Raw genomic sequence first — 27789 nt, forward strand, 5'->3', positions numbered from 1 at the left:
TGCTGCCGCCATGTCTGCGGCAGCACCTGAGGTAATGCTGCCGCCGTGTCTGTGGCAGCACCTGAGGTAATGCTGCCGCCATGTCTGCGGTAGCACCTGAGGTAATGCTGCCGCCATGTCTGCGGTAGCACCTGAGCAGACATGGCGGCAGCAGCCCGGTGGGGATGGAGGTGACACCAGCACGGTGTGCGAGGTGGCACCGAGGTGTCTGCGGTAACGACATGGCGACGTCTGAGGTCACACCATGACGGTCTCCGAGGTCACGCTGCCGCTGCGCCTGAGGTGTAACTGCAGCGATGTCTGAGGTAAAAGTGCCGCCGTGTACCAGGTAACACCGCAGCCGCGTGCCCCTCACGCCGGCCTGGCGCTGCCAGGGGAGCAGCCCTTCGCTCCTGCACATGGATGCCTTTCGTCCTCTCTCCTGTGAGACGGGGAACCAAAGGAACCTTAGTAGATATAGTAGGTATATGAATGTAGATAGGAATTGTTTAATAATTATCTAACTTATAATGAAATTAAAGAAGTTTCAATAGAGGTAGACATGGCCCAAGGGGATGAGAAGTGATGTTTAACGTTTCCATTGTTGAGGCTGACTGGGACAGGAGATAGTCCCTGATAAGAAGCAGCAGTGACTCCAAGAACCAGCCAAGACTGACCTTGTGATTTGGACAAATGCCAAGGGACAACTGAGTCTGCGCAGGGACAGAAGGTTAAGAGTTCACTGTGAAGAAGACATACAGCCTTCATCTTCACGACCACCAGACGACCACCATAAGGAGGCACTGCGCAAGCGCAGTTGAGAGGAGACTATGGAAATGACTTCCTAGAGCTAATTATAATATGAAGCGGGGATAGGTAATGCCTATGTATAGGCGTATTGCGAAACTCTATGTATATATAACACTTGACTGTATAAATTTAAAGTGAACTGCCAAATCAGGCGCACACGACTTTGGTGGGACTACCCCCCGTGCTGCCCAGCGCTGAATGAACATACCTACTTTACAATCTCACCGATTGTGGAGTCTGTTTTCCGCACGTCACCTGCTTCTTGCAGATGACTTAGGATCTCTCTGCCCTCATCACATCTGTGTCCTGCTGCTCTGCAGGGAGCCCTAAGAAGGGATCTATTTAAATAAAGGCACATTACTACCCCCTTGCAACAGCACACTACCTTCCCATGTAAAAAAGCCATGTCCGTGCTTCTGGCTCATTCACCTGGCCACATGCAGCCATTCTTCTTGCCCAGGTCTCTCGAGTACTGCCGCTGCATTCCTGAGGCTCCAGCATTAAAAGTTGCCTTGGATTGTGTGCAGACAGCCCTTCTTGCTTGACTGTGGCATTTTCCCAGTGGACGTGGTATAAATGATGTGAAACATGTAATGCTGTGACTCAAGCAACCTTATAAGAAAGCGTTCCTGTCTTGCAGATCAATAGATAATGCTGATTGACGCCACCATCCTCTTTATAGCGCTCCGGCATTACAGGTAGCGAACCAGAGCAAGGCCAAGATATCAGGAGAGGCCTTTCAGCACTGAAACTCAATCTATAAGAGAAGAACAAGGTCCGCTAGAGTTTAGTTCACTTTTTTATTTTGACCGTAATGCAAACAGGCATAAGTATTCCATAAAATCAGAAGATTGGAACTATACAGAAAGAGGTGCATGCTTTAGAACAATGTGGATATCTTGCAAACAGAGCCAGAGTCAGTCCGAGAGAGGGGTCTGGAGTACATTGTACGAATGGCAGAGATTTTAGCAGCATTGAGAGCTCAGAGGTAGGGGAAAAACATGTTTCTGACCGCTTAAAGCACTGGTATGATCAAATACAACACCGGCTCATTCCTGCTCCCACTATCCCCACCCCTTTACTCCTCAGAAGAAACCTACCTTAGGATCACACAAAAAACTACAAAATAAGCTAAGCCCCTCTCCACACATACCTGTCTTATGGGATGCAAAGTGAGAGTAAAGACAATGTGCCAGTCTTAAATCATGGCATCATTTTATAAACCAAATGAAGGCACAGTGACATGAGGAGGTGCTGAGGGGAGGGAGGAAGGAGCAGGAGGACCAGAGAGCAGCGAGAGGTTGGAGTCCCATCTAGCAGGGCAGAATTTACCCACACCTGAAAAGTTTAGAAAACCTCTGCAATGGGAAGTTTGGGAGTTGCCTGCCCCAAAGCTGCCACCCTTCACAGACCGGTCCCCTTTCTCATCTCGGCACCACTGCTTTTCAGGAAAAAGGCCACCAGAAAAAAAATCCAAACCAACCTTTGAGGCTTACGCTTTTCAAAGGTGCCTAAGGGAACTGAGGGAATAAATCCTTGTTCCCATTACAAAAATTAATTGGCACTGAATATCAAATTCCCTGGGCGGCTGGCAGAACTCATGTTTCTAACTACATGCAATCTAAAAAGCAATGAGTCCTGGCTGAAAGTCATCTTACTCTGTTCATCTACTGCCTGGGGAATTGTGTACACTCTAGAAGAGCTGGGGATGTTGCTGCAGACCAGGGAGCCTATTCTCAAGCTCTTTTCAGCGTACAGATCCCAGGGTTATTTGAAGGCATCTCAAGGCAGCAGAGCACATTTAACATTGGGAATTGTGGACATTTGCCTATTTTGTAGAGTTCTAGCAAAGCAGAAATTTTGCATTGAATTTCATTGGCTTCAAAGCCATCACTTCAATGCTGGGCACGGGGAGATTCTGAAACACTGTCTTCTGTTTCTGGACATCCTGTTGAGTACTGTTAAGTGTATTTTGTTAAGACATGTTTCCATGCCACGATCACACAGAGAGAAAAGTAAAAAAGCAGGCTCAGAAGCAAGTGGTGTTAATGTCTCTTCTTGGAGTTGAATACAAATTAAGGCAGTTTTGTTGCCCTTGGAAAATTTTTAAATCTCCATTAGAAATTATTGCGGGAACAATATATTTGATTTAATCCAAAACAATTTGATATACTTTTTGTTTGCTTTCCCCACCCAAAACCAACGCATGAAAACAAAGCAACAAAAAGAAGCCCCAAATCAATTGCTGTTTTAGATAAATTTTTTCAGTATTTAGTCTTTAAATTTTTAAAGTATTAAGAATGCCCCCGGAAGAAAAATACTTTGCCCAGTGTTATTCACGAGCAGGTTTCTGAACCAGCCCTACAGAGAGCTGCATGCAAACACTGCAGTCAGGCCGTGCAGGGGTCTACCCGCAGCCCAGCTCCGCACTCCTGCTCTTCCACAGCCCCAGAACGGCTTCTGCAAGCTTTGGCCCGCGGATACAAGAGAAGCCCCTGGTGTCTTGCCCACTTCCCTGCTGTGGTAGTGAGGAGTAGCTGCAAAGCCTTGGCCTGTAGGCTCCTGTTAAATGAGGGATGCTCAGGGCAAGGCTCACAGTTTGGATTTTCTTGCTTTTGAAGTGCTTCCTCCCTCCTCCCTCCCTGAAATCTGGCCAGGTAGGTACATGGATGAGTAAGGCAGGAAAGCAGCAGCCCTCGCAGTGAGACGCTCTCACTGCTAAACAAGCTGCAACTGCTCAGCTATGAACTCACAATCTGTTTTTTTTTCCTGCGATTTCAATGGCTCAAACTTCCATCACAGCCAAACATCTGTAGGGGTGGAGGCCAAGAGTTTCTAGTCTACTTCATTCCTGGCACAGCAGGAAAAAGGTGTATCTGCATTACAGTGCTTAAATATTTCATGAGTTGCCCTTGTACCCATGCTAAAATCAAGCCAATTTTGACCTCTGGTAAGGTCTGTTTTACTTCTGGAACCAAGTGCTTTAAAGCAGCAATCTCATGAGCTTTTTCCCACTCCCCTGATTTCCTATTAAATACACACGGCCATATGGAAGAAGCTAGAGCTCAGATCTCCCTGTCGAGGGTAGATTTCAAATGGATTACTAGAGTCATGCATTGCAGGCAAGTGCAAGTGCAGATTGACACACGCAAAAATACTGCCATCATGAAATTGCTGCCGCTGCTGCTGCTGTGAAAGCCTGATCCTGCAAGCTGCTGAAATCCCCGATGCCACTGAAGCCGGTGGGTGTGGAAGGTATTTTGTGTCTGGGAGGACTTGGATTCTAGACTAATTTTTTCCAAGTTCAGGAATACGGTTTTCAAGAGCATTCATCACTGGCCAAATTTTGCTCCTCCTGTTATAGCAGAAGAAATTGTTATAACAAAGACAGAGTTACAGAAAAGTTGAATGGTCCTGAAAATGTGTCTCCATCTGTTCTGTAAAGGGACTGCGCTCCTCTCTGGAGCTATCAAAGCAATTGCAAAGTTATCAGAGCAGTTCTGAAGCTGAGAACTGGTCCCCAGTGAAAGCAGGAACAAAATTTAGTTTTGAGCATAAAATTCTCCTTCCAAAAAATGCTGGGAACTCACTGCAGCTTCCCCACAGGTACAAATCAGAGGACTGTAATGGCTTCAGTGGTCGTAAGTCAGGGGGCAGCAGCTTTGGCTTGGGCTTGGTGCAAGTCCACGAGGCTTCAAGCACAAACACCCTCTCCCCCCTGCCCCCAGCTTAATAAAAACACAGTCTCTGTGTATGTGGTAGGTATTTGCAGACCTGTGGTGCTTGCAGAAGGTGGTGTCCAGTTTGCACCCACATTCTAACCTTGCACCACCTCCATACCCCTATAAAACCCCATCACTGGGAGATTAATTGCACAGCACGGCTGAGAAGGGCTGTAAGTTTGCTCTCAGTTATCCTAGGGGCAATTTGCCCACCAAGAATTTCACTTGTAAAATGAAGTCACCTGTTTCCCTCAGCCCCCAGTCTCTGTGTGCTAGGAGCATCTCCGGAGAGAGCAGGAACGGGAGGGCAACCCCGGTGCAATAGTCTCTTCCCAGCACAAGGCACTGTAAGTCCGTTGCCATTCCCAGGACCTGCCCTTGCCGAGCAGCTCGCTGCACCTTTTGGCTGGGCAGACAGGGCTGAGAAGGAGAAAGGAGGGATCTCCAGAGGGAAGTGGTAGAGGGAGCCTGGGTTGCAGCCTGGGACGGGGTGAGAGGCATCGCGTACTAACGGTAAAGGAACTAACGGAGCAATCACAGTTAGGCTGGACACAGGTTCATGCAGCTCCTGTCTCTTCCCATCTCCTCTTCTGCATAGGTGCAATCACGTTTGCTCAGGACACAACTGCAAGTTTGCCGGTCACGCACGGACACGTTGTTCACACCCAGAGCAGTGTGAGCCAGAGTCCCCTGCTTGCCCCTGGGGACGCATAGGCACAGGACAGGGACAGGGAGTGTGGACAGCCCAAACTCAAACCCCATTTCTCTGGCCAGTATGGATGTGACTGGCTTGGTTCCTCTAGTGCAACGAGCTCAGGCCTACCCAGCAACGATCGTGGAGGTTTCATCTTTGTGAGTCTACTCCTGATGACAGAAGTCTCATTTTTCTCCCGCTGTCTCTCATAAATAGAAGAACAACAAACTCCCAGGCAGTCCTTCTGGGGAGATGAAACCTCTGAAGTCATCAACAGCACAGGCAGTAGATACCCTTGCACTGAATGAACAACTTATTTTTCCCTGCTAGTGGACACAGCAGGTTGGGAAAACAGAGAACCATTTCCCATGAGTTTTCAAGTTCGTATAATAACTTTCTGTGGATGTTTGAAAGACCTATGGATTAAAACCTTTGTGAAAAAAACCCACTTCATGGTGTCTTGTAAATCAAATCTCCTGTTTAGAGAAGAGACTCTATATGTTTAATACCTGGGGAGTGAAAAGGAGCAGAGCTGCTCAAAACGGGCAGTGGTGGTCGTGGACATCCTCCAGGAGAGGGACTGGGACACTGGATCAGGCTGGGTGTCCATCAGGTCCAGTATCCCCTCGCCACGTGAGCCGCGTGGGGCTGTGCAGGAGCCTGGATGGGCAGCAGGTACCCGGAGGTGATAGATTTGTCAACCGAGTGCCCAAGAGGCACAACCCATCCATGCGTGACACCCCGAAGCAGCTCATGGCACCGGTCTGCGGCAAACCCCACCTCGCTCTCTGCCGTTTATGCATGCCGGAGATATTGTGGCTACACCCACGCATCAGAAATGTCACACCGAGATGAGCAGAGTCTAGACAACTGGTGGAAGAGCTGCATTTGTGGAATGATAAAGCAGATCCACAAGTTTATTTCCCCCTTCACTGTGGGAGAAAATTAAGCTCGAGGGGAGTGCGAAGCCCCTGCAGGTGAGGGGGATGAAGGAGAAGTTAAGACGTCTGAGACTGACGCAACAAAAACCAATGAATCAAAATTCCCAGTGGTGCAGCTTGTGAGGAGCGAATGGTCCTACTCAGGCAGAGGGAGCAGAGAGGCAGCTCAGAGCCCTGGGGGACATATTAACTTCGTGGACCTTCACGGCAGGGACGGTGTTTCTTCTCCAGGGCCAGACAGGGAGGCTGGCCTCAAACCAGCATTTCCCTCCCAAAAGGCTCTGAAGGACTCACCTACCCGATACCTGTTGAACTTGAGACGGCTTTGGCTGTCTGCCCGGCACAGACCCCTTTGGAGATCCCACCGAAGGCAAGGCACAGCCCCGTTCCCTTCTCCGCTGCGCTTCCCCGCTGTTTTCGCTGGCAGCTCAGGTGGAAGGGGGAGATGGAGGTGGCAAGCTTTGGGGTGCAGGAAAAGCAAGCCAATTCATCTCAGACACAGACTCCAGCAGCAATATGACTTCCAGATGGGAGATGTTGTAGCGATACAGGCAGAAGGCAGGACAGGAGAAAACTAATTGCCAGCAACACAGGATGAACTGGAAAGAGGATGAAGACAAGGGCATTTCTTTGGGCACTACCTCCTCTTCAGGTTGCATCGCTCCTTCTACTAAAAGGAAGACCAGAGCACAAAGTCTAGAGCCAGAATGAAATTTCCCAGAAGAAGGGGATGAGTTTGATTTTTTTTCGTTAGCTCTGTTTCTGCAGCCATGGGATTGGGGGTTAGGGCCAGGCTTGCTGTAGGGCCAGGGAGTTGTCTCCCACAGACAGGACCTCTGCCCAAATTCACCCATCCCAGCAGCTAAGGGACCCAGCTCCCCCATCCCACTGCCTGCCCTGGGATTAGGGCACAACCCACAGAGGTGGACCATGGGCTTCCCTTTTTCCTGCCCTGTCCTGCTTTCACCTTCAGGTCACAAAGTCCCCAGGCAGTGACACAAACCTGGCCTTGTACCTGGCTCCAAACCCTGCTCTGACTGCCCTGCCAGCCCAGCGAGCTCGGCTCTGGCCACACCGTGGCAGCATTCCTTCGCATTTTACGCCACGCTAGATGCTCTGGTGGGACCAGCAAAACTTGAGACCTGGATCTCAAATTCTCCCAGTGCCTGGAGGCCTTTTGCTCTTGGGTTTTGAGCTGGAGCTGCTTCAAGCATTCAGGGAGTCAAAGCTGCAGAAGATGGTCACAGCAATTGGAGACGCGGCCAGCCAAGCAGCAGGAAAGGGCAGGAGGTCCTGGCTGAGGGTGGGAATAACTGCACGGCCTGGGGCCAGGGGAGCCAGCACGGCTTGAACCATGGGCTGGGAGAATAGCAAACCTCTTGCAGCTCTTTTTGTTCTGACTTTGGCTTAGGGCAGCTAACCTTAGCCCTCTGAAAGCAAGCTCACCGTCGCAGCTCCTGGACAAACCCTCTGCTGTCGCCGGTTTTGGTGCCTTGCTCCATACAAGCATCAGTGCACAGTTCAGCAGAGCAGGGGCAGGAGGAAAGGACCAGCATCTACCAGCTCAGAATGTCAACCCCATATTCCTGCCTCCAGCAAGAGCTGCAACCGTGCCCTGCTGTCCTTGTCCTGGCAATGAGGGAGGACAAACCTTCTTCAGGGTGAGGAAGGGAGGAGAAGGAAGAAGGACACACAAGGTCACGCATGCTTTACCTTGCAGACAGCTTTTCTCTTTTAAAGGGACTGATACCTTTCTGTGATCGTGTTAACAGATTGCTTTTGGGGCCAGATTTTTGCAGCAGGGCTGAGGTGTGAGCGTGTCAGAGCCCAGAATCACGCAGCATCTTTGCAGCCGATCTCACCTCCCTTCTCACATGAGATGTCCCGTCAGAGACAGCTCGTGCCGCTGGCAGGTGGTGCAGAGCCTACAGAGGGGACTGGCTTGCCACCGAGATGCCACATGTATTTCTCTTGGCAGGCAGGTCACTCCGTGATGGCACTTTCTGCTCCTGAAGTTGTGGAAGTGGCTGGGGTTTGCTGTCCCAGAACTGCTCATGAGACCGCGCTAAAGTGGAGCTGATGCTCTCTGGGCTTTCAAGAGTCCTTGGTCGACACATCCTCAGCAAGGACCAGGAGCCTCCGTAATCCTCCAAGTTCTGCCTTCCAAATAGGCTTTGTTACCAGGAGGTGCCTCTTGCAGCTGGGGTTGGAGCCGCTTCTCTCCCATCCTTGTAGCTTTCCAGTCTCACCTGGGAGAGGGTTCACATGTTCACAGCATGCAAAGCTCTGGGATGCAGCCGGTCCCTCAATCTCTCCCACAAGCATCATGGGTGCAGATCACATATCTCCTGTAAAGCCTTCTGGAGGACAGCCTGGCCCAGCAGCAGCCATTGCCGTGAGTTTTTCCCTAGCATACACATCAGCCTGCGTGTTCAGTGGTTGCTCCTCTGTGGGAGGCCTTTCATGCCAGCAAAAGTGGGGACTGAGCAAAAGGAGAGGCTCATGGGGAACAGGGAGCAGAGAAGGAGGCAAACATAGCACAGAGTCCACTTAGGAGAAATCATGACACGTGAATCAGAGCCATCCCCACCCTGTGGATCAAAACAGACACATTTGTACCCAGGCTGCTTGGGGATGAACAAAGTTCATAGGCAGGAGGGCACTGCACATCATCTGCCCCCAGCCTCGGGCATAGTCTGTACAAGTCCAAAGGAAAGCCATGAAAATGCAAGGATTCAGCCAAGCCCGGAGCTGGGGAAGGGGGGAGCCTGGGGGCAACAAACCCCAGCTCTGGTCAAGCAACAAGACCTAGCCATTGCCCAGCCCCTGCCACCTCTGCTCTCCCCCAAAACACCAAAACCGCAGATGATCACGAAGGTGGTGATTTCATGCAGCTGCAAAATGCCCTCATGAGAGAAGGAGAAATGTGAAGTTCTGTTAAGAGCCACTGCAGGTTATAAAGCCATCGTACTTCAGTGGGGAAATCCAGGGAAGGGAAAGGGGGTGAAAAGAAACGGCCACAGGACAAGAGCAAGAGAAAGAGGAAGAAAACGAAATAAAAATCATGATCATCATCATCAGGACACAACAACAGGACGAGAGACAGAGCGCTTTCCGTGGGCAGTTCCCCGCGGAAAAGGAGCCACTGTGTCCGTGAAATACAAAACCCATTGCCCTTCGGCTGGAGGGGGCAGCAGGTGCTGGGACTGGTTTGGCATCCCCTTGGGGCGAAGGGTCCAGTTAGGAGCAGAAAACCCTGCAAGGGAAAGGGGAGAAAGGCTGACCTTAGAGGGAGCAGCGAGGAGCATCTGAGCACCCTGACCATGTTGTAGAAAGGAATTTACAGAGCCCTTTGCAGCTGAGTGAGGTGGGCAGATCAGTAACCCTTATCCCTACCTAGAGGTGGGAAACTGAGGCACTCTGTATACAGTGCAGACCCCAGAGTATGTGCTGCGTTGGCGAAAAATTCCTACCAAACCTCAGGGATGTTGGGAAACCCACACTGGGTCAGCTGGGCACTACATGGCACAGCCAGGAGTGCAGGGAAAGGATTGCACCCCAGGCTACTGAGGACCAGGACAAGGAGCAAGATCCAGGCAGCTGCCCATCCTTTATCCTAAATAATCCTGCTCAGCCAGGGAAAATCCCACCACAACAGAGCTGAGCAAATGGCAGGACATGGTAGAGCAGAAACAAACATAGCAAATGTCAAGGTTTTTTACCTCTTTTGGTTGTTTTTACGACAGTGGAAAGAAAAGTCTCTAGATCTTTCCTAACCAGGCATGCAGCAGCCCGGAGACCTCTCCCACCGTGGGTACCTGCTGCCTGCACCCCTGGAGCCAGCCAGGCCCCCCCGCAGCCAGCACTGGAGCTGGGGAGAGCCACCCCTCGCCACTGGTCCTGCAAACCTTCCATCCTGTCATCCGCCAGCTTGCTGGCAGGGGAGCAGAGGCAGGCAGCGGGCAGGACTCTTTTGCTTTGCATCGCCATTTGGATAGGGTTGTCAGGTCTGAGCATGTTGGTACGGTGGGTGCAATAAGCTGGGAAGGCCAGGGGGGATTTGTCCTAGTGAGGTGACAGCTATTTCAGAGAGACTGCCAGGCAGCAGCCTCTCCTTCCAGTGCAAAAGTCAAATGCCTTTTCTTCAGCCTCTGCTAAGAAGGACCACATGTGCGCCAAAGTAAAAGCTCCCTTCCCCGTCCCGCAGCCCACGCGCTTGGGAGACAATTGCAGGGGTTAAAATAAACATGTCAACTCACTCATCCGTATCTTTTTTGCTCTCCTCAATGAATGCAATAGACTCAGATCTAAGGCGGTTAGTCACCTCGTACGTACGCAGGGTGACTCCAAAAATATCCTCGTGGTACCGGCTGTCATCCTGAAACAGAGGTTGGGAGAGGGGCAGTGGGGAAAAAAAAAGAGTATTTACAAACAGTTGGTGTTGCTGCAGCACCAGAAAGCTCTCGTGTTGTGGGTAGGTGCCAAATACACAGCAAATATTCCGGGGCCTGTCACAAGAGCTGGTGGGGCAAGCAGTCAGAGGGGCAGGAACAGGCAGGGAGGTGAAATGACCTTCCCAAGGTCACACTGTGGGGCAGTGGCGGAGCTGCTTGGTGCATTAGACCTTGTCAACTGCTGCCAACCCAGGGACTGCCTGGCTGTCAGGAGGAGAAGCAGCCCGAGGCCAGCCCGTGTATGAGAGCTTTTGCTTGCAAACCAGCTAAAAATGTCTCTCTGGGCTCCCTCAGGTCCTGGATGGAGTGTGGGGACATGGTGCAGAAGGGGCAGTCCCATAGGAATCGGGCTGAGTTCTCCTCCTGGGCAGAAGCAGAGCCGTTCAAGCATCCGTCCTTGGGCCTGTGTCCCAAACTGAGCTCATTTATGCTTCAGCTGCAACGTCTGCAGCAACGGGTTTGTCCAGGGGCATCATCCACACAGACAGAGGAGATTTGGGGAGGGGGACCCACAAACTGCCCTGTTAGATTGCTGCAGCGATGGAGGGACAGAGGGGGCTAAGCAAGGTGAACAAGCCCTGCCTGGGCTACCACGGGTGCCCAAAAGAGCTTGTACCAGTGCTCAGCACAGCAGCAGGCTCATCGCAGGAGTCCAGCGTGGGCTGAAGGGGTCGCAGCCTGGAGCAGAGCTCCTGCAAAGCAAGGTGACTTCCACCGCTCACCCAAAGCTTTGAAAGATCACGCTCCCGACCTTGCCCGGGTGCAGACAGCGTGGGTGGGAACTGCAATCCCCCCCCCAGCACCCGTCTCCTCGGTGCTGCCCGTTCTGCAGGAGGAGGCACCAGGTGCAGCGCCCGTGGCGGGAGCTCGCGCGGCGTCTCGCGGTGCGGACGCTACTCACCCGCAGCTTGCTGATGAAAGCGCCTGCCTCCTCCACCGACAGCTGGCCCTGCTGCCTCACGATGCGCTGAATGGTCTTGAGGACGTCCCCGGCCATGGTGACATCCCCGCAGACGTAGATGTGGCCTCCTTGCTCCTTCAGTGCTTTGAACACGGTTTGGGCCAGCTGCTCCTGTAACACGTCCTGCACGTATTTCTGAGGGAGGAGGAGGTGGGAGCTGAGATTAACTACAGCGTCTCAGCCCCATCCACCTGCACGCTCCGGCCAGCTTTGTGTGCACCAGCTGCCTTCGAGGCAGCAGTGCAGTGCATCTTTGGGGGAACATGCCTGCACCTCGCAGCACCCACAACGATAGAAAAGAGTTGGGGAAAGCAGCAAAGCGTCGTTTTGCTCTTGCATTTTCACACCTTCACCATATATCTCATTGCCAGGCCTGCTCAGGTGGCGGTGGGAATTTGGATCAGATGTTTGCGCTGTCTCTGGGCCACGCCACCGGGTGACATCCCTCCTTGCCCACCTGCTTGGGAAGACGTGCCTTTCCCCTCCTCATCTGCTCCCGCCTGGTGAGGACGGCTGCAGCTCCCCAGGGCGAAGCGTGAGCGATGTGGGCACGCATTCAGGCTGGTGCAGGGATGGGGATGCGCCCTGGGAACGGGGCTGCACTGGGAAGGGCACGATCCTGCACACTTATGCAACCAGACCACTCCAGGGCATGAGTTGCCATGGCTGTGCCAAGGAACCAGCACCTCCACACTGTGCCGGCTGGCCACGGCTGCCCAGGGCTGCGCACCAGGACCGGAGCAGTGCCCGCCACGCACCTTTGGTTTGTCCGGTTCCCGGGAGTAGGCTGTGTACAGCTCTCTGAAGACACCTTGGGTTTTGGCAAAGAGCGTCTCCTCTTTGTAAATGTGGTCGATCTTGGACTGCCGGCAGCCAAATACCAGGACCATAGGACAAGGCTTCAGACCTGGGGGAGAGATGGGGCAAGCAGTTAGCCCGGGGACCACTGATACCCCCCTTTCTGCAAGCCACCTCCCTTCAGATCTGCCAGCAGCCCCAGCATGCTGCAGAAGACTTCCAGGAGCTTTCCCTGGCCAAACTGGGGGGGGAGGAAAAACCAGCAAGGAGGAGGTAATGCACTGCCTGAGACAGTACACGGCCTGGGGTCACATGGCAGGGACGCTTGTGCCAGGTTTTGGGGAGATATTAAACTTTTTTTTCCTAAATGCTCTAAATGATCAGTGAAAAATGTATATTTTACATAAATCTGCATTAAATGGCCTTTAAAAACCAATGCCAGCATTATAGTACTGCCATAAAAAACTCGCAAAGTTTTACAGCAGGATTTTCCTGGTGTTTGTTTTGGGGAGTTTGGGCTGGCCTCCAAATTTGCACTTGGGACAGCCGCTGCTTCAAGAAGCCCTTTGCCTCTGCTGGGGCAGCCCGGGCAGGAGACTGGCCCCCCATCCCCACGCCACCAGCCCAGGGTTCCTGAGCACTGCTTGAGATGAGAAACAGGAGGAACAAGCGTCAACCCACCTTTGTGCTGAATTTCAAAAAGCCGCTGCTGCCAGAAGCTCCGGAAAGGGGCGATGCCGGTGCCGGGGCCGATGAGGATACAGGGCACCTGGGGATCCTGGGGCAGGTGGAACCCAGGCGCGCTGCACACGTGGAAGACACCAGTTAAACCCAAGCAGGATGCTCCCTCCCTCGCCTCTGCCCACAGCAAGCTGAGACACCACCCAGAGAGGGAGGGGTAGAAAACGAGGTGAAATCCCAGAAAGCGACATTTTAGTGCAGAAGAACCGCACCCAAGAGGGACTCATTTGCTCACAAATCCAGCCTGGTTTTCTCTGCACCCTTAGTGCTTTGCAAAGAAGAATTGAGGGCAAAGAGCTCATCCTGCAAGGGGGCTCACCCCATCTTTTTCACCCCTTGCCTCGTGTGGACCACTTACCCTCTTACAAAACAGGGCACTACTTCATCGGTCTGTATCCGATTGAGCCAAGAGGAGCAGACTCCATGGTGGATTGGTCCTTCTCCATCTAGGAGGGGAGAAAAGGAGGTCTGTACTTGGCACACCAGTCAACTACTCCAGTTGCTTTCCTGTCTGAAACCCGCCCTGCTATTTCCCACATACACACCTCACTGAAAACTTTAGTATCTCTGCATCCATCCCCCACGAACTTGGCAGAAGTTTGGCACTTGAATCCCTCTGTGGAGCTACCCAAGTTCACCCAGGACCCAGCCCTGGGATAGCTGGACTTCCACAGTACTTAGGAAGCACCCAACTTCTCTTTGGTCCTTTTTGGGAGAAGCAGCATCATGCTACGGTGCTTCCAGACACAAGCCCTCCATGGCAGCTCCAGATGAACGGCCAGTGTCTTCCCCTGTGTCCTGCCTGCTGCAGGGGCGACGGGGCTGCGTCCATCTACACCATGACCAGGGCTGCTTGGACACCTCAGTGCTTGCACAGGTACAGAAATTTGGCTAGTTGTGGCAATGTGGATTTTGGTGTGATGATCTCACATGGAGCTTGGAGCCGCCATGGCTGGTACCTGACCCAGATCTGGCATCTCTGCAATACACTGCCCTTTGATCGATGGCCATTCTCTATAACATGGGACAGCAGTGTCATGGGCTGAAGGAATCTAGTCACTGCAGCAGGTAGAAAGGCTTTAAAATAACATCTCTCTGCCAAAGACCTTGTGGTGCTGCCCATGTGCTAATGCTTTTTCCCTGCTCTCCACACCAAGCCTGTCTCCACTGAGCCCTGCATGAGCATGGTACCTCTCGTGCGATAAGAGACCACTGCCACGGTGAGGTGGACCTCGCCTGGGTACATCTCTGGGGAGGAACTGATGGAGTAGTAGCGGGGTTGGAGGAGGGGGAGCTGTGTGAGCAGCAGCGTGGAGGGCATCTGCACCGAGGGGAACTCCTCCAGCACCTCCACAATGGTGGGGTTCTTGGACCACTTCCATTCCTCGTACTCCTGCAAGCCCTGCAGCCAGGGAAAGAGGGAGGGAGGGAGGACAGAGCTGCAGCATCAACCTCTTTCAAGCCAGGTGCCTCAACCGATATCCCACCGAGCCTATGGCAAAGCTGCAGTGGGTGGCAGTGAAGGCAGGCAGGAGGAGCCCTGCTGTCACGGGTAGAGACTCAGCCTAACCACAGTGTGGGACGAAAATGCCCTGGGGCTGTGGTTGTCTCCAGGGCCTTGGGGTTTGGGGTCTGAGGCTTTACCTTGCTAAGGACCTGCAGACGTTTCTTCTCCTTGTCACTGGTGGCCAACAAAGCAAACTGCTGCAGCAACAGGGGTGTGGGAGGGGTGGTGATGTCCAAATAGTACTTAAAAGCCTGGAAGATGGTGCATGGTGGGACACGGTTCTCATCTGTCCAGTTACTGATGACACCTGCCAGGAGGGAATTCAGCACAACCATGGCATCAGCTGAGCGTAAGAGCCAAGGCGGACAAATTCTTGCTTTCATTCCCCTTATCAGCTCTGAGACAGTGAATGATGAAGAGCTGGAAAGAAGAGTCAATGAGATACTCTCATGCTACAAGTGCGATGCTGTACAATGAGCACAAATACGAGTCTGATACTCCACCACTTTCAGCCTCAGCCACTCTGAGTTAATAGTTTTCCATCTCCTGTTACACTGTGCATGGCAGTAGGGTATCAGATTTATCCCTGAAATATAGTGTTGGGATGGTCCATCAAGATCTCGTAACTCTTCTTTCCAGTCCTAGACATTGCTCTTTCCATGAGAATATAAACACCTTTAATTTTTCTGAAGAATAAGGAAATATCTTCCCCAGGGTCCTGCTCACCCTTCAAACCCTTGCTCTACATCCCAAGTGCAGATGAAAGATGGCTCTGGGCAGAGGACGGTTGAAGGAGGTGCTCCCAATCCAGGCAAACACAGCAGTGAGATGGGAAATGGTTTCTCCTGGGGGCCACCTACCTCCCCGAGGAGCTACAAGAACTGCTATAGGGGATGGGCGAGGAGGAGAGAGGCCACCTCTACGCTGAGATGGTCCTGGTTACCTAGAGCTGTGTTCCTCTCCTCCAGGAGCTCCACCTTCACCAGCTGGTTGGCCGGAGGGGCATCTTCAAGCCTGTCGATCAGGGCACTGACCAAGTCTTCGTGGTTCCCTGGGAACACGCCCAAGTGGTCCCCAGGCAGGTACTGGAGTTCCTGGTGTCCGTTGGTGTGGAGGCGCAGGAAAATCGTCAAGCGGCTACAGGGAAAGGAGAAAAAGCAGGATGTGTTTTGGGGGACACCTTCAGGGAGTCACTGAACTCTGGCCTCAAGAGCCACTGGGTGTGCTGGGTGGTGGTGACATCTCCAAGCCCTGGTGCCCCGCTGAGCATGTCATCAAAGTTGCAGCAGGGAGCTAGAAAGGAGACTGCAGTGCCCACCTCCTCCCGCCACTGACTCACCCTCAGGGACTTTTTAAAAGGGAAAAAACAGTTTAACCTCTTGCTTCAGCAGTTTTATCCTTTCTTTGCACCCTACCACTCCATAAATGCAGCCACCCGTCTTCTCATCCTTACAGGCAGCAGGCTGATTTACGTAGTGGCAGAGATTTCACTGTATAAGGCAGGAAACACCCTTCACCGGGTTCAGCGTGGCTTCCAGCTTTGGTGTTGATTTGCACAAAGACGGTATCCATGGGACATTCAGGGGCCAACGGTTAGTTGCAGCACCGCATGCACAGATGCTTGGGTGCACCACGAGTGCATTCAACTCCCAGGACAGCAGCATCTCCTACCTGGACTTTGGGCTCTGCAGGTTCTGGCGTGTGATAAGCCGGGCTGCATAGACGCGTTTTTTGTGGATGCTGTACAGTCCTGCAGAGGAGAAGTCAGTGAAGCAACGCAGCAGAGCGTGGCCAAGGCAGACAGCTTCTGGCTTTTGCAGGGCTGTTGGCTGCTGCTGCGGGTTCAGCCCTTTGGACAGGAGCTGGCTGACGCCAGCCGCAGCGAGCGGACCGTGGGCTCAACCACCCTTCTGCCCCCATCTCCTGCAAAGCTTCAGCGAGCCTGGGGGATCAGAAACCCCAGGGGAGAACCAAACACATGTCCCTTTTGTTAGTGACCGAGGAGGACTCCGAAACCACCCGAACGAGGAGCGGGGACGTGCCCTCATGTGCAGGCATGCACCTCTCGCTGCCAGTACCACCTGGCTGGTAGCAAAGTGCCTGAATTCAAGAAGAGCTAAGCCAGTGCGGCAGATCATCAGCTGCAGGAGCCGTGCTGAGGGGCCAGGTGTCGGTGGGCTGGACCTGCCATTGCACCGCAACGCTCGGCGGAGCGGCATTTGGACAAAGGGAGCTTGGAAAGCTCCCAGGTTTCCAGCTCTTTGCTTCAAAAAATGGGGTCAGGAGGAGGGAGATCAGATCGTATCCGAACATCTCTGTTACAGATACAGACAGGGACCAGCCAGAGGGGCCTGAGACCATCACAAACTGCTCCTTGGGCATGTGATGGAGGGGAAAGGCAAGACTGAAATGCTGGGGGTTTAACACAGAGTAAGTAAGGAGGTTTGGTCCCTTTGCCCCCACCTGAGCCCACTATGTCTTCTCCTCCACCTGCCCCACGCCCAGACCCCTCCGGAATGACCCCGTCTTTGTACCTTGTGTGAGCTCCGGGGCCTCAGCAACATAGGTCAGGCGAAACTTGCTCCTCTTCCAGCTCCGGTCGTTGCTGATGAGGGAGTTGTTTGCTTTCTCGATGTTGACGTCGTCGCCCACGCAGAACACGTCACACGCTGCCTGCAGCACGCACCAGGCTCTCAGGCATCTTCCCGCTGCCCCTGGGCTTTCCGACTGAGCCCCGTGACCCCCCTTGTCCCACCCCACCTTGGTCCACATGGAGAAGCAGCCCCCAACGGTGTAGGGCTGTACCAGTGGCCATGGGCATGGCTTGTGGTGCCCTCCTTCCCCAGGCATCTGGGATAACGCAGGAGTTCAACACAGTGCTCACCCTTTGGCAGTCAGCACAAACCAGAGCATCAGCTCCACCAGAATATGGACAACCTTTTTATTGTGGGCCAGGGTGTTGGCCGGGTGTCCCAGTGTAGGGAAGGAAAGGCTGGGTTTCAATCCAGCTCTAACCAGCAGCTTTGCTCTGTCCCTGTGTCTTTCTCCCCCCCTGCTCCTTCTTGGAGCACAAGGGAAGCTGGTTACCTTGAAGACCTTCTTGGCCCAGGTCCTGAAGGACTCCTCTTGGCCACAGAGCTCATCCCCTTCTCCCATGCGGAGGATCCTCTCTCCACCCAACTCCTCCAGGAGGGTATCCACTGCCCGGGCAAAGGCGCAGAAATGGGGGTAAGCACGCGACCCCAGCCCAAACACGGAGAACCTGCGGAGAGGTGGCACAGCTGTGGCTCCAGAGCTGGGAGGGACACTGACGTCTACCCCTCCTGCACCACCACGGCCAACCCCAGCATGAAGGAGCGTGGAGGGTTCTGCACATTGCAAAAATACATCACGTTTTAGGAAAGAAAGAGCTGCGGTAGGAAAAAGGGGCTCTGTGGAGCACCAGCTTCTGCTCTGTCCCTTCTGCAGCAAGAAATTGCTGCCTCCCACCCTGTCCTATTTACCTGACATTAGCCAGGGGTCCCGTGCTTTCAAAGTTGTCCCTGGAGTCAGGGCCATCGCTGGAGGATTTCCGTGCATCCGAGTAAGAGGAGACGCTGTTGAAACGTACCTTGTAGCTCCTGTGAACAGCAACAGCATCAAGTATTAACAGTGGTGACAAATGCGCATGTGGTTCCCACTGGGCTGCGTGCTCAGAGGGGACCAGAGTGTGGAGGAGACCAAACCAGAGCTCAGGGCTCAATATTCCATGAGCAGACACCATGATCAGTGGCTAGAGCAGTGGCTTAACCTCCCGGGGTTAAGCCATAGCAGCCCATATGTTGCATCCCCCCAGCTGGACCTGCTCTGCTCCATGAGGTCCCCCAGTAACTCCCAGTGGGTTGACCCAGGTGTTGGCCACCACATTGTCTACAGCGGTGCACAGCTGACAGGACCTTTGGCTTTACCTGTCCTTCCCTGGGTGCACATAAGGTTGGGTATATGAACAGATATTCTGAAGGTTTTTTCATTCATAGGAAGTAAAAAAAAAAAAGGAGCGAGAGCAGAGGGGATGAGGAGGGGGAAGGGGAGTGAAGAAAAAAAATCTGACAACAGCAGAAGTATTTCTGAATTGAACCATCTTCAAAAATTGCTCTACACAAGAGTTTCTAAATATACTGCCAGAGCAATGAAGCAGTAGTGTGCGGATGAGTCACAGCAGACCTCCTGCACCCGGCATACCACGCACAGGAGACAACCCCTGAGCAAAATAGCTGCCAGGGTCGAGGAGCCCTGTGCCTCACCTCTGCTCCAGAGCCTCCTCCTTTCTGCCCAGACCTCTCACACTTTTCTGCTTCACTCCATCTGGATGGACCCACTTCTTTCTCTGCTGTCCCTGGGCCGTGTCCTCACCCCCGGGTTACGTGGCGACGGCAGGGCAGCACAGCCCACTGGTTTAGATGGGCGTGAAGCCCAAATGTCCCAGTTGGGTGCTGGGCCCAAGGTCAGGGCACCAGCAGCTTTTGCTGAAATGAATAGGTCCTTGTGGCAGGGGATGACTGTTGAAGGATGGGCTGCATTTGAACAGCAGGTCCTTAAACAGGGATGGCTTATGAATGCCTCTGAAAATCCTTGGAAAACCCTTGCTGAAAGACACAAGGAACCAAATATACAACCACAGCAAAACCCCTGGGCTCTGGTCAGAGAGCTACAGCCGCAGTGCCCTGGCAGGCTCCTTGAGATGCTGTGGCTTAGAGAGGCCACCGATCCCTGCCCTGGGAGGTCTCGGCCACCCTCAGCATCCCATGGTGGACATGGAGCTGGGAGCCCATAGGGTGCATGGGCAGGAGCTGCTCTCTCCAGCCCTTTCCTACAGATGCCAGGCTGACACTGCCCATCTTCCCTAGATGGTCTCCTCCAGACCACCTTTTCTCATTGCAAAAGCTTTTTTTCATGCTTAATGTCAGCAAGGTCCTGCACAAGGGTCAGGGCAATCCCCAGCACAAATAAAGGATGGGCAGAGAATGGATTGAGAGCAGCCCTGAGGAGAAGGACTTGGGGGCATTGGTTGACGAGAAGCTCAATGTGACCTGGCAATGTGCGCTTGCAGCCCAGAAAGCCAACCGTATCCTGGGCTGCATCAAAAGAAGCGTGACCAGCAGGTCGAGGGAGGGGATTCTCCCCCTCTACTCCATTCTCATGAGACCCCACCTGCAGTACTGCCTTCAGCTCTGGGGCCCCCAACATAAGAAGGACATGGACCTGTTGGAGCAGGCCCAGATGAGGACCACAAAGATCATCAGGGGGCTGGAGCACCTCTCCTATGAAGACAGGCTGAGAGAGTTGCGGTTGTACAGCCTGGAGAAGAGAAGGCTCCAGGGAGACCCTATAGCAGCCTTCCAGCACCTAAAGGGGACCTACAGGAAAGACGGGGAGGGACTTTTTACAAGGGCATGTAGTGACAGGACAAGGGGTGATGGCTTTAAACTGAAAGAGAGTAGATTTAGATTAGATGTAAGGAAGTTCTTCCCTGTGAGGGTGGTGAGGCACTGGCACAGGTTGCCCGGAGAGGTGGTGGCTGCCCCATCCCTGGAAGTGTTCAAGGCCAGGTTGGATGGGGCTTTGAGCAACCTGGTCTGGTGGAAGGTGTCCCTGCCCATGGCAGGGGGGTTGGAACTAGATGATCTTTAGGGTCCTTTCCAACCCAAACCATTCTGTGATATGATGAGTATGATCTCTTCCTACCATCCAGAGCCATGACCTCTTGGCCTGTCCCGGGGGGGCCACGGGGAATAATTTATTCCCTCCACTTCTGCAGTCACCTTTTCTGTATGTGAAGTCTGCTACCACACTACATTTCTGTCTCCTCTTCTCCAGATAAAATAGCTCTCACCCTTTTGATCTGTCCTCGCAGGTTGCTGTTTCCAGCACTCTGACTACTTTTGCTGTCAGATAACCAAGCCACAGGCTGTCCTGGCTCTTAGAAACTCCTGCCAGTCCCTTAAATTACATTTAGAGGTGACTGGGACAGCCAGCACCAAGCTCAGGTGCTTTTGTCCTCCTCAAATCTGCCTGGCTTGCCGTGGGTGACACCTCCACACCCAGCCCAATGTTTCACCAGCACAGCCCCCAAAAGTGAAGATCCTTGGGGTGAGAACCACATGCCAAATGCCCCTTCTCCATCCAGACACCTCCAGGGCAGCCTGCACGTCCCATTTTGTCAGCTGTCCCCATTAAGGCACGAGGCCATTAGAAACCTAATGGGTTTTCGGCTCGTGAGCCCTGCGGGGATCCATCAGATGACTTGGCTGCACTGCGAGGAGACCACTTCGGGGCTGCTGCGTCGCCAGCAGCGGAGAGGTACAAATCGGTCCCTGCCCTGCCCGGCAGGGTTTGTCACCGCTCTGCAGTCCCACCGGCATTGCTCTGCGCTGCTCAAGCAGAAAGTCAGGCAGTTAAATTGCACTGTACCAATGGCCAGTGCTAATTCTTCCTTAATTAAGGAACAGCCTTTTGCCAGTTGCAAGTATCGCTGTGTTGACTGAGGAAAGACTCCAGAGCAGAGCAGTGTCCCACTTAAGTGAAATGTATTGTACCTAATAGCTAAAATAAGAGGAGGCCCCAAAAGATTAACACTTTGCCAGCTGCCCTCACTTCCCAGCCTCTGGGACATGCACTGAGATGCTCAAGGCTCATCTTCCAGCAATGGGGGATTTTCTAAAAACCCAGAGCCTGTCTCCAAGCTACCAGTTCCAGACTCGCTGTTAGAAACATCACAGCCAGAATTTATAACAGCTCTTATTTTCCCGAGAAATATTTTCACACGATGCAAGAAGTTAAATTTGCTGCTCAAGGCCTCCCCCACCTACATCCACATAGCTGGGAACTCCCTTCTACCTCCAAGTCTTACTATTTTGGAGTCTCCTGGACAGCCTCAGCTCTCAGATTTGATGATTTGGGGGTAATTCCTGCTTTTATTTGTTTTTTTTTCATAAATGCCTGCCTCTTACAGTTGAAGAGAGAAGCTTTAAAATGCCAGCCCAGGGAACTACAAGCTGGAGTCCACAGGCATGCCTGGCTCGGTGCTTTTGTCCTCCCTGGGACCTCCACCTGCTCCATCCCCTGGTTTTCCAGGCACATCCCATCCCTTGGACGTTTGCAAACTTGAAACCTGCGTGAGGATTTCACACTCCCTTCCGAGAGGAGGGAAGCGGAGAAGCAGGCTGTCCTGGCTGCGGGGCTGCCTCCTTGCTGGGGTTTTGAGTGGGAAGGGAGGGGTTTGGGGTGCTCTTACTTCCTCTCCTCCAGGTTGGAGTTGGGATTCTTCATCTCCATTAATGCACAGCCAAATTTCTAGAGAGAAGAAATAAAAAAAGGCCATCAGTTTTGCCAGTCTCTGCAGGAAACAAAGCTGTGACCAAAACCTGGGCTGTGGCTCCGCTCTCTGCTCGCTGTTCCCAGCAGCCTGCGAGGCTGTTGGACAGGGCTGGAAGAGGTCGTGGCTCCCCAGCCAAGGGGTTGGCGCCTTTTGCGTGACACTGACATCAGTTGTACAGCAGGAATTTAGCAACAGATTAGTTACTTGTCTCACAGCAGAGAATAAGTAGATATCCTTATTTCAGAGCAGGCTGGAGGCAGGCAGGCACAGCACCAGGTATCACACAGCACCCAGACCTGGTTTGGGCCATTCCAGCTCAGGCTGAGCAGAAAGAGGATGCTTCTCCCCGTTCCCCTGCCCACATCCCTGCTCTAGTCACCCATCCCTGCGCTCCGTCCTACCTCTCCATTCTCAGGTGGGTCTCCATTGCCAAAGGTGCTTGTGACCACCAGGACCATGGTTTCATGCTCTAGGTGCACAATGTCATACTCGTCCATGGACATCACCTGGGAGCGACAGAGATGTTAGCCTTTGGTGGGGAGATCTACCACCAGCCAGTCTCCTGGGATGGACCCCAGTCCCCCTGGGGATGGGAGCAGCATATCCTTGCTGACTCCGTGCCAGTGCACTAGCAGAGATCTCCACACAGGGAGGATGAGAACAAGAGCCTCAAGGGATGTGGACAAACCATGGGGCTACCAGCTGAGAGGCAGTAGGCGTTTGTATGCTACGATGCCTGCAGGAGTATTAGCTGGAAATTAGCTGGAAAAATTCCTGTGCAGGCTTCAATCCAGACCCACAGGGTCATATCCTGGGAGCTGCTGAAGACCTTTGGCAGCTGGGAAGCTCCACATGCATTGAGCCATGTATTTTCCAACAGCCACGTATTTCCTTGGGCCACCCAGATGCGCACGTGATCTCGCGGCGGCTGGGAGCTGGTACAATACCTTGGCATCGAAAGCGTGCTTGAAGATTTCACACAGAGTTTTTGCATAGACCTGTGACTTCCCTGTTTCAGTGGCGTACAGGATGGTTGCTTTGACCCTCTTGGCCATGGCCTGTCCCATCAGCTTGGCTGAGAACTTCACAGCTCTAGGAAGCAAGAATAAATCCCGGTAAGAGAGCTCTTTTCCTTGTTGGTGCCCCTAGCTCAGACTATTCACACCATTTTATTTATTATTAAATGAACAGCCTGCCTTAAAAACTGCAGCATCACTTTTTTGTTGTTGTTATATGGCAAACAGGGAAGCTATGGAAGAGTCTGTCTCTCTTGGCTTGTCAGAGAGGAAGACTAGATGGGGGGGCTTGAAGACAGGGCTGAAGCACCTGAATGGGTATAGGGAGGAAAATGCTAAACCAAGTGTGGAAGTGCTCTTTCTGCAGGGACAGAGAAGCAGAAGAAGAATCAGGGGCAGCAATTGCTGAAAGCAGTGACCAGATAACCCCAAAGAAAAAACTGGAGGCCAACCAGAGCCCAAGCTATGGGAGGAACAGTGGCTTCTCCATCTCTTCATGTCTTTAAATCCTACCTGGCTGCCTTTCTGCAGGAGGTGTCCTAGCTGAGCAGAAGTGCCTGGGCTCCACACATCACACACAAAGCCCCGAGACACAGAGGTCAGATGAAGCTGTCTGTAGTCCCTTTGATTTGCACTCCAGCGACGCTATGAACTTTACTCAGAGGAACAGCCCTCCTGAGGCTGAGAGGTTGCACATTTATTTGAGTGTTTGCAGGGCTGTGTCTAGCCGGCTGCCTCCCGTGGCTGCAATCATGACTGGATGCATTTGCTCCAGTTTTCCCCACTAGCTCAGCTCTGACAGCAGGGCAGAGGGGCCCTGAGAGGTCACCGGCCCCTCTAATCCTGGCCAAGGTGACGCAGAGCTTGAAACGTTGGCTCCTTGTCTCTGCTAGTGCTGCTGGCTGCGTTGGCACCAGTGATGGGGTACAAGGGAGGCTGTCATGAGCAAGCTTTGGGTTGCATGGTGGGGCACCGAGCCCAGTGTGGCAAGTTTGTTATTTTAGGGCCATTGATAATCACATCAACATTATTTTTCCTAAGTGCAGAATATCTTCACCTTTTCTAAACGGACCGTCAAGCCTTTAAATGGGGCCACCAGAAAGGCAGGGCTGGATTTAGCCTGGGGTGTCGCAATAGGGAAGGGGCAGTTTTAGGGGGGCAGAGAGAGCACGGAGCATCTCTGTGGCCTTTGCAAGAATAAGAGCTACTTGATTCACTTTGACAGAGTGATCAGACCCTGCCCCGAAGTGATCAAGTTCAGCAGGACTCCTGCATCCCCTTCAGATGAGCTATGGGGAACGGAGATTGCAGCTGGACTGGTTCCACTGGCAGCATAAGAGAAGCCCAGATTGCCCCTGCCCCTCCTGCCCAGGAAGGAAGAAATGCTCTAGGTTTCGAAAATCACTTGGGGAAAAAAAAAAAGGGGGAGGAAAGAAGAGGTAGAAATCCCACCAGGCTGGTATGTCCTGCCTCCTCTGGGCAGCTCCCCTCCATATCAAAGTCAGCCTCAGGAACATTTATATTTGCTGCTATGCAATCACTCCTCAGCAGGGTTCTGCCTATTCAAGTTGCCCCTTTGCTTTCCCGGGATGATGGTGTCCGCTGTCCCCAGGGCTTACAGTGGCTCCAAGGGAGGGGAGGGTCAGGACGGGCAGGGTCTGCAGGTTTGAACGCTCTGATTTGGCCAGAACCAGCACAGCCTGTCTGAACAGGCATCAAGATCATGCTGCAACCAGTGCCAAGGACTGCTGGGCTCGGTCCGCCACTTGTTCAGCTGATTAGCTCAGATCCAGTACAGGATTAATGGTGAATTACAAAAATAATTCCTCTGCCCTACATCGGGAACAATGGAGATTATTTTTTTTTAAATTACCTGCCATGCTCACATTTTTATAAAATCATTTATCAATGGCACACACACAAATAAAAGCATTGTTTCTTCTAACTCAATGGCTCAATTAATCTTCCTGTGCTCTCCACCAGCCCCGGGCTGCAGCCCAGACCCAGGCACCAGTGTCAGCCTAAGCAGCACATTCATCAGCTGCTGATCATGTTTATGGATGCACCATGGAAAATAGCTTACAGAAGGTGACAGCTGAAGAGTGGGAACAAACTGATAGTAGGGACTCGGGGAAACTGAAGCGTGGGGAGATGCTGTGAACAGCACAAGGCCACCTGGCAGCCTGGCCACAGATACCAGGGCAGACCCGGCTGCCGCCGAGCCAGCAGCTCCTACAAGCACCTCTCTGCCAATGGCCCACGGGGGAGGCGTTTGGGCCAGGATCAGCCAACGGCTCCAAATTACACTTCATTCCTACACCCCTGCTGACTAGGAGCTTTGGCAGGGGAGAGGGGCTCGTGTGGCCCATTACTAGGGGTCAACTGGCCATAAAGTGCAAATCTCAGCTCGGCCCTGATCCATCGGCTACCTGTAGGGAGATTCCTCATTCCTGTCTCCCCCCTCCTTGCAATGTGGGTGTTCGGAGGTTTAGGCACCCACTGGAGACAAGTGCTCCTCAAATAGCTGAAGACTCAGTGAGAAAAAGAGAAATATGGACAGGAGTTTCATCTCGCTCGTGCCAGCATGGCCCTGAACAGTGACGGGTGATCTCTCTGCCCCAGGAGGCTGCGAAAGGAGAAAGAGGCAACATACCCGCAAGAAGTGAGAAAGCCATTCCTGAGCATTGAAGGCCACCTTACTGGAGAATGAACCAGCTTGGGAGAAGAGACTATATGCAACATCTGGTATTCACCTGGTCACATACCTTTCGGTGGTCTAATGGGGTGTTCAAAGGACTGCCTGTTTCTCCAAATGTCCCTCTTGGCAGCTAAAGCCTCCAGTGGCCTGAGATCCAGGCTTACAACCCATGCATTTGCATACAACCACAGGGTAGCACTATCAAACAGCACAGCAAGTAGAGCTGCCCAAAACCAGGACCGGCCCCAAACACTCCGGGGCTTTTTAGATCCCACTGGTACTTACTTTGCTAACTTCTTAAAGCCAATGGCCCTCTTCTTGGTAGGTGTCCCATTGACCCCTTTCCAGACGTGGGTGTTCCAGGGGTCCGGCTAGGAGAGAGAAAAGCAGCAGCAGCTGATGGGTAGTGCTCAGAGCTTTGAGAAATACTGTACCCGCAGCACTGAGCGTTGAATTCCTCTAGTCACGAAGGGGAGGACTAGCTGGCCTCTTCACAGCTCTCGATCTCCTGTATAGGTCCCTGATCCTTGGAGCCCCATGGGTTTCGTGGGGCAGTTGGGCAATGGAGTACGCACAGAAAAATTGCGACGTAATAAAACTTTGCTGGCTTGTAACAGCACCTGGCCAAATGCCTTCTCACCTCTGAGATGAGCTTTAATAGGCCACGAGCAAAAAGAAGGCAGGCAATGCCCGAAGGGGAGAGGCAATGGAAACACATCCTTCCCCCTCCCCAGCCCACAGTTTTTCGATTTTTTTTTCCTAAGAGGCCCTTTGGGAAGGGGAGGCAGCTGAAGCAAGGAACAAACGCACAGAAGATAATTCAGTGCCTTTGGAGGTGGCTGTCTAAAATCAGGGCCAGGAACCATCGGGGTTCCTGGTGGGTTGGTTGGTTACAGAAATGAACAGACTGCTCCTGGTTTGTGATTGTTCCTTAAGGGCTCTTGACTAAAGGTCACATTGTGTGAAAACCACCAGAGCAGGGATGGTTGGCTAATGAGGGCGTGTTTACTTGGGGCCCTTTTTCCCACGATCTGAAGTGTTAAATAATCCAGCACCAGCATTTCAGCCCACTGCTTGCCCTGCTGGGCAGGAGCTCCCCATCAAATTGTTGGATCCCCAAGCTGGCAAGAGCCATCCGCTCAAACCTGCAGGCTGGAGAGAGGAGGGACACAGTGACTGCCAGGTCATTTCCTCACCTACCCGTCAAAGTGCAAAATTAGGCATTTCCAAAGGGAGGAACTCTGCTTGATCCAAGGGTGAAAGTTGGGGCCTCAGGTATCCCATGTTCTCACGGAGGGGCAAAAAGCCATTGCCCCTGAGAAAAGGTGTAACATCCAGGGGATTACTACACTACATTGGGGGGGTCATCAATTAGAATTGGTCATGGACTTCACTGCCTCGAGGGACAGCTTGTAGAAGGGATTAGGTGCTGTCCCTCTCCTTCCTGCACCTTCTGAGCTCCAGCTCCCACCCTGTTCTTGGCTATACCTTTGGGCACACAGCACCTGGTGGAAGGTAGGGTGCAGACAGTACCTGGTACTCAAAGGAGGGTGTGAGACGGTAGTTGAGCATTTCCTGATGGAAAACTGGGGTGATGCTGCCAGACATTGGTGGGACAATCCACACCCAGTCAGCAGGACAGCCTCCACGGCATCGGTACTCGTTCTCCATGTGCTTGATAAAGGACTCAGTGGCTGAGTGGTGATCCACAATGGTCACCTTGTCGCTCTGTTGGAGGGAGAAGAGAGCAGAGCCAACAGCTGTGGGTTAATACACCCCAGAAGGCAAAAGCCAGGATTTTACATTTGGAGCTGTTTGACCCAAATATGCCTCACTCCCATGGTCTTACAGGACCGTACCTTTGGAGATGACACAGAGTGGCTGCTGACCCTGGTCTTCCCAAGGAGACTGTAAAGCTGCCCTTGTCCTTTCTGAGTAGATGTGCTATGGGATGGCTGTTCCTCCTGTTATTTGTCATGGGCCAAGCAAAGACTAAGATGGCATGAATGGGATGGAGCATCCTCTGCTCAGCCCCTTGGAGAACTCTTCCATGGCTTGTACAACTCAAGGATCAGCTCTGATCCAGCTCTGGGAAGGACTCCCACCCTCTG

General features: G+C 52.8%; 1 protein-coding gene across 1 annotated transcript in view; it reads right to left on the reverse strand.

The window, feature by feature from the left end:
- Positions 1-1575: 1575 nt before the first annotated feature.
- The window catches only part of NOS1 (nitric oxide synthase 1), a 59763-nt gene continuing 33549 nt past the window's right edge, over positions 1576-27789 (reverse strand). Inside the window, exons 12-29 of the mRNA XM_052797383.1 lie at positions 27212-27406; positions 25964-26049; positions 22912-23056; positions 22366-22470; positions 21881-21939; positions 18111-18227; positions 17695-17869; positions 17142-17280; positions 16279-16357; positions 15551-15744; positions 14745-14914; positions 14292-14502; positions 13459-13546; positions 13041-13162; positions 12320-12468; positions 11502-11696; positions 10406-10524; positions 1576-9402 (exon numbers count right to left, since the gene is read on the reverse strand). Of these exons, the coding sequence (XP_052653343.1) occupies positions 9387-9402; positions 10406-10524; positions 11502-11696; positions 12320-12468; positions 13041-13162; positions 13459-13546; positions 14292-14502; positions 14745-14914; positions 15551-15744; positions 16279-16357; positions 17142-17280; positions 17695-17869; positions 18111-18227; positions 21881-21939; positions 22366-22470; positions 22912-23056; positions 25964-26049; positions 27212-27406 (2364 nt within the window). The 3' untranslated portion in view covers positions 1576-9386. The remainder of the gene's footprint in view (positions 9403-10405; positions 10525-11501; positions 11697-12319; positions 12469-13040; positions 13163-13458; positions 13547-14291; positions 14503-14744; positions 14915-15550; positions 15745-16278; positions 16358-17141; positions 17281-17694; positions 17870-18110; positions 18228-21880; positions 21940-22365; positions 22471-22911; positions 23057-25963; positions 26050-27211; positions 27407-27789) is intronic.

This window comes from Harpia harpyja, chromosome 9 (assembly GCF_026419915.1).
Source record: "Harpia harpyja isolate bHarHar1 chromosome 9, bHarHar1 primary haplotype, whole genome shotgun sequence".
NCBI lineage: Eukaryota > Metazoa > Chordata > Aves > Accipitriformes > Accipitridae > Harpia > Harpia harpyja.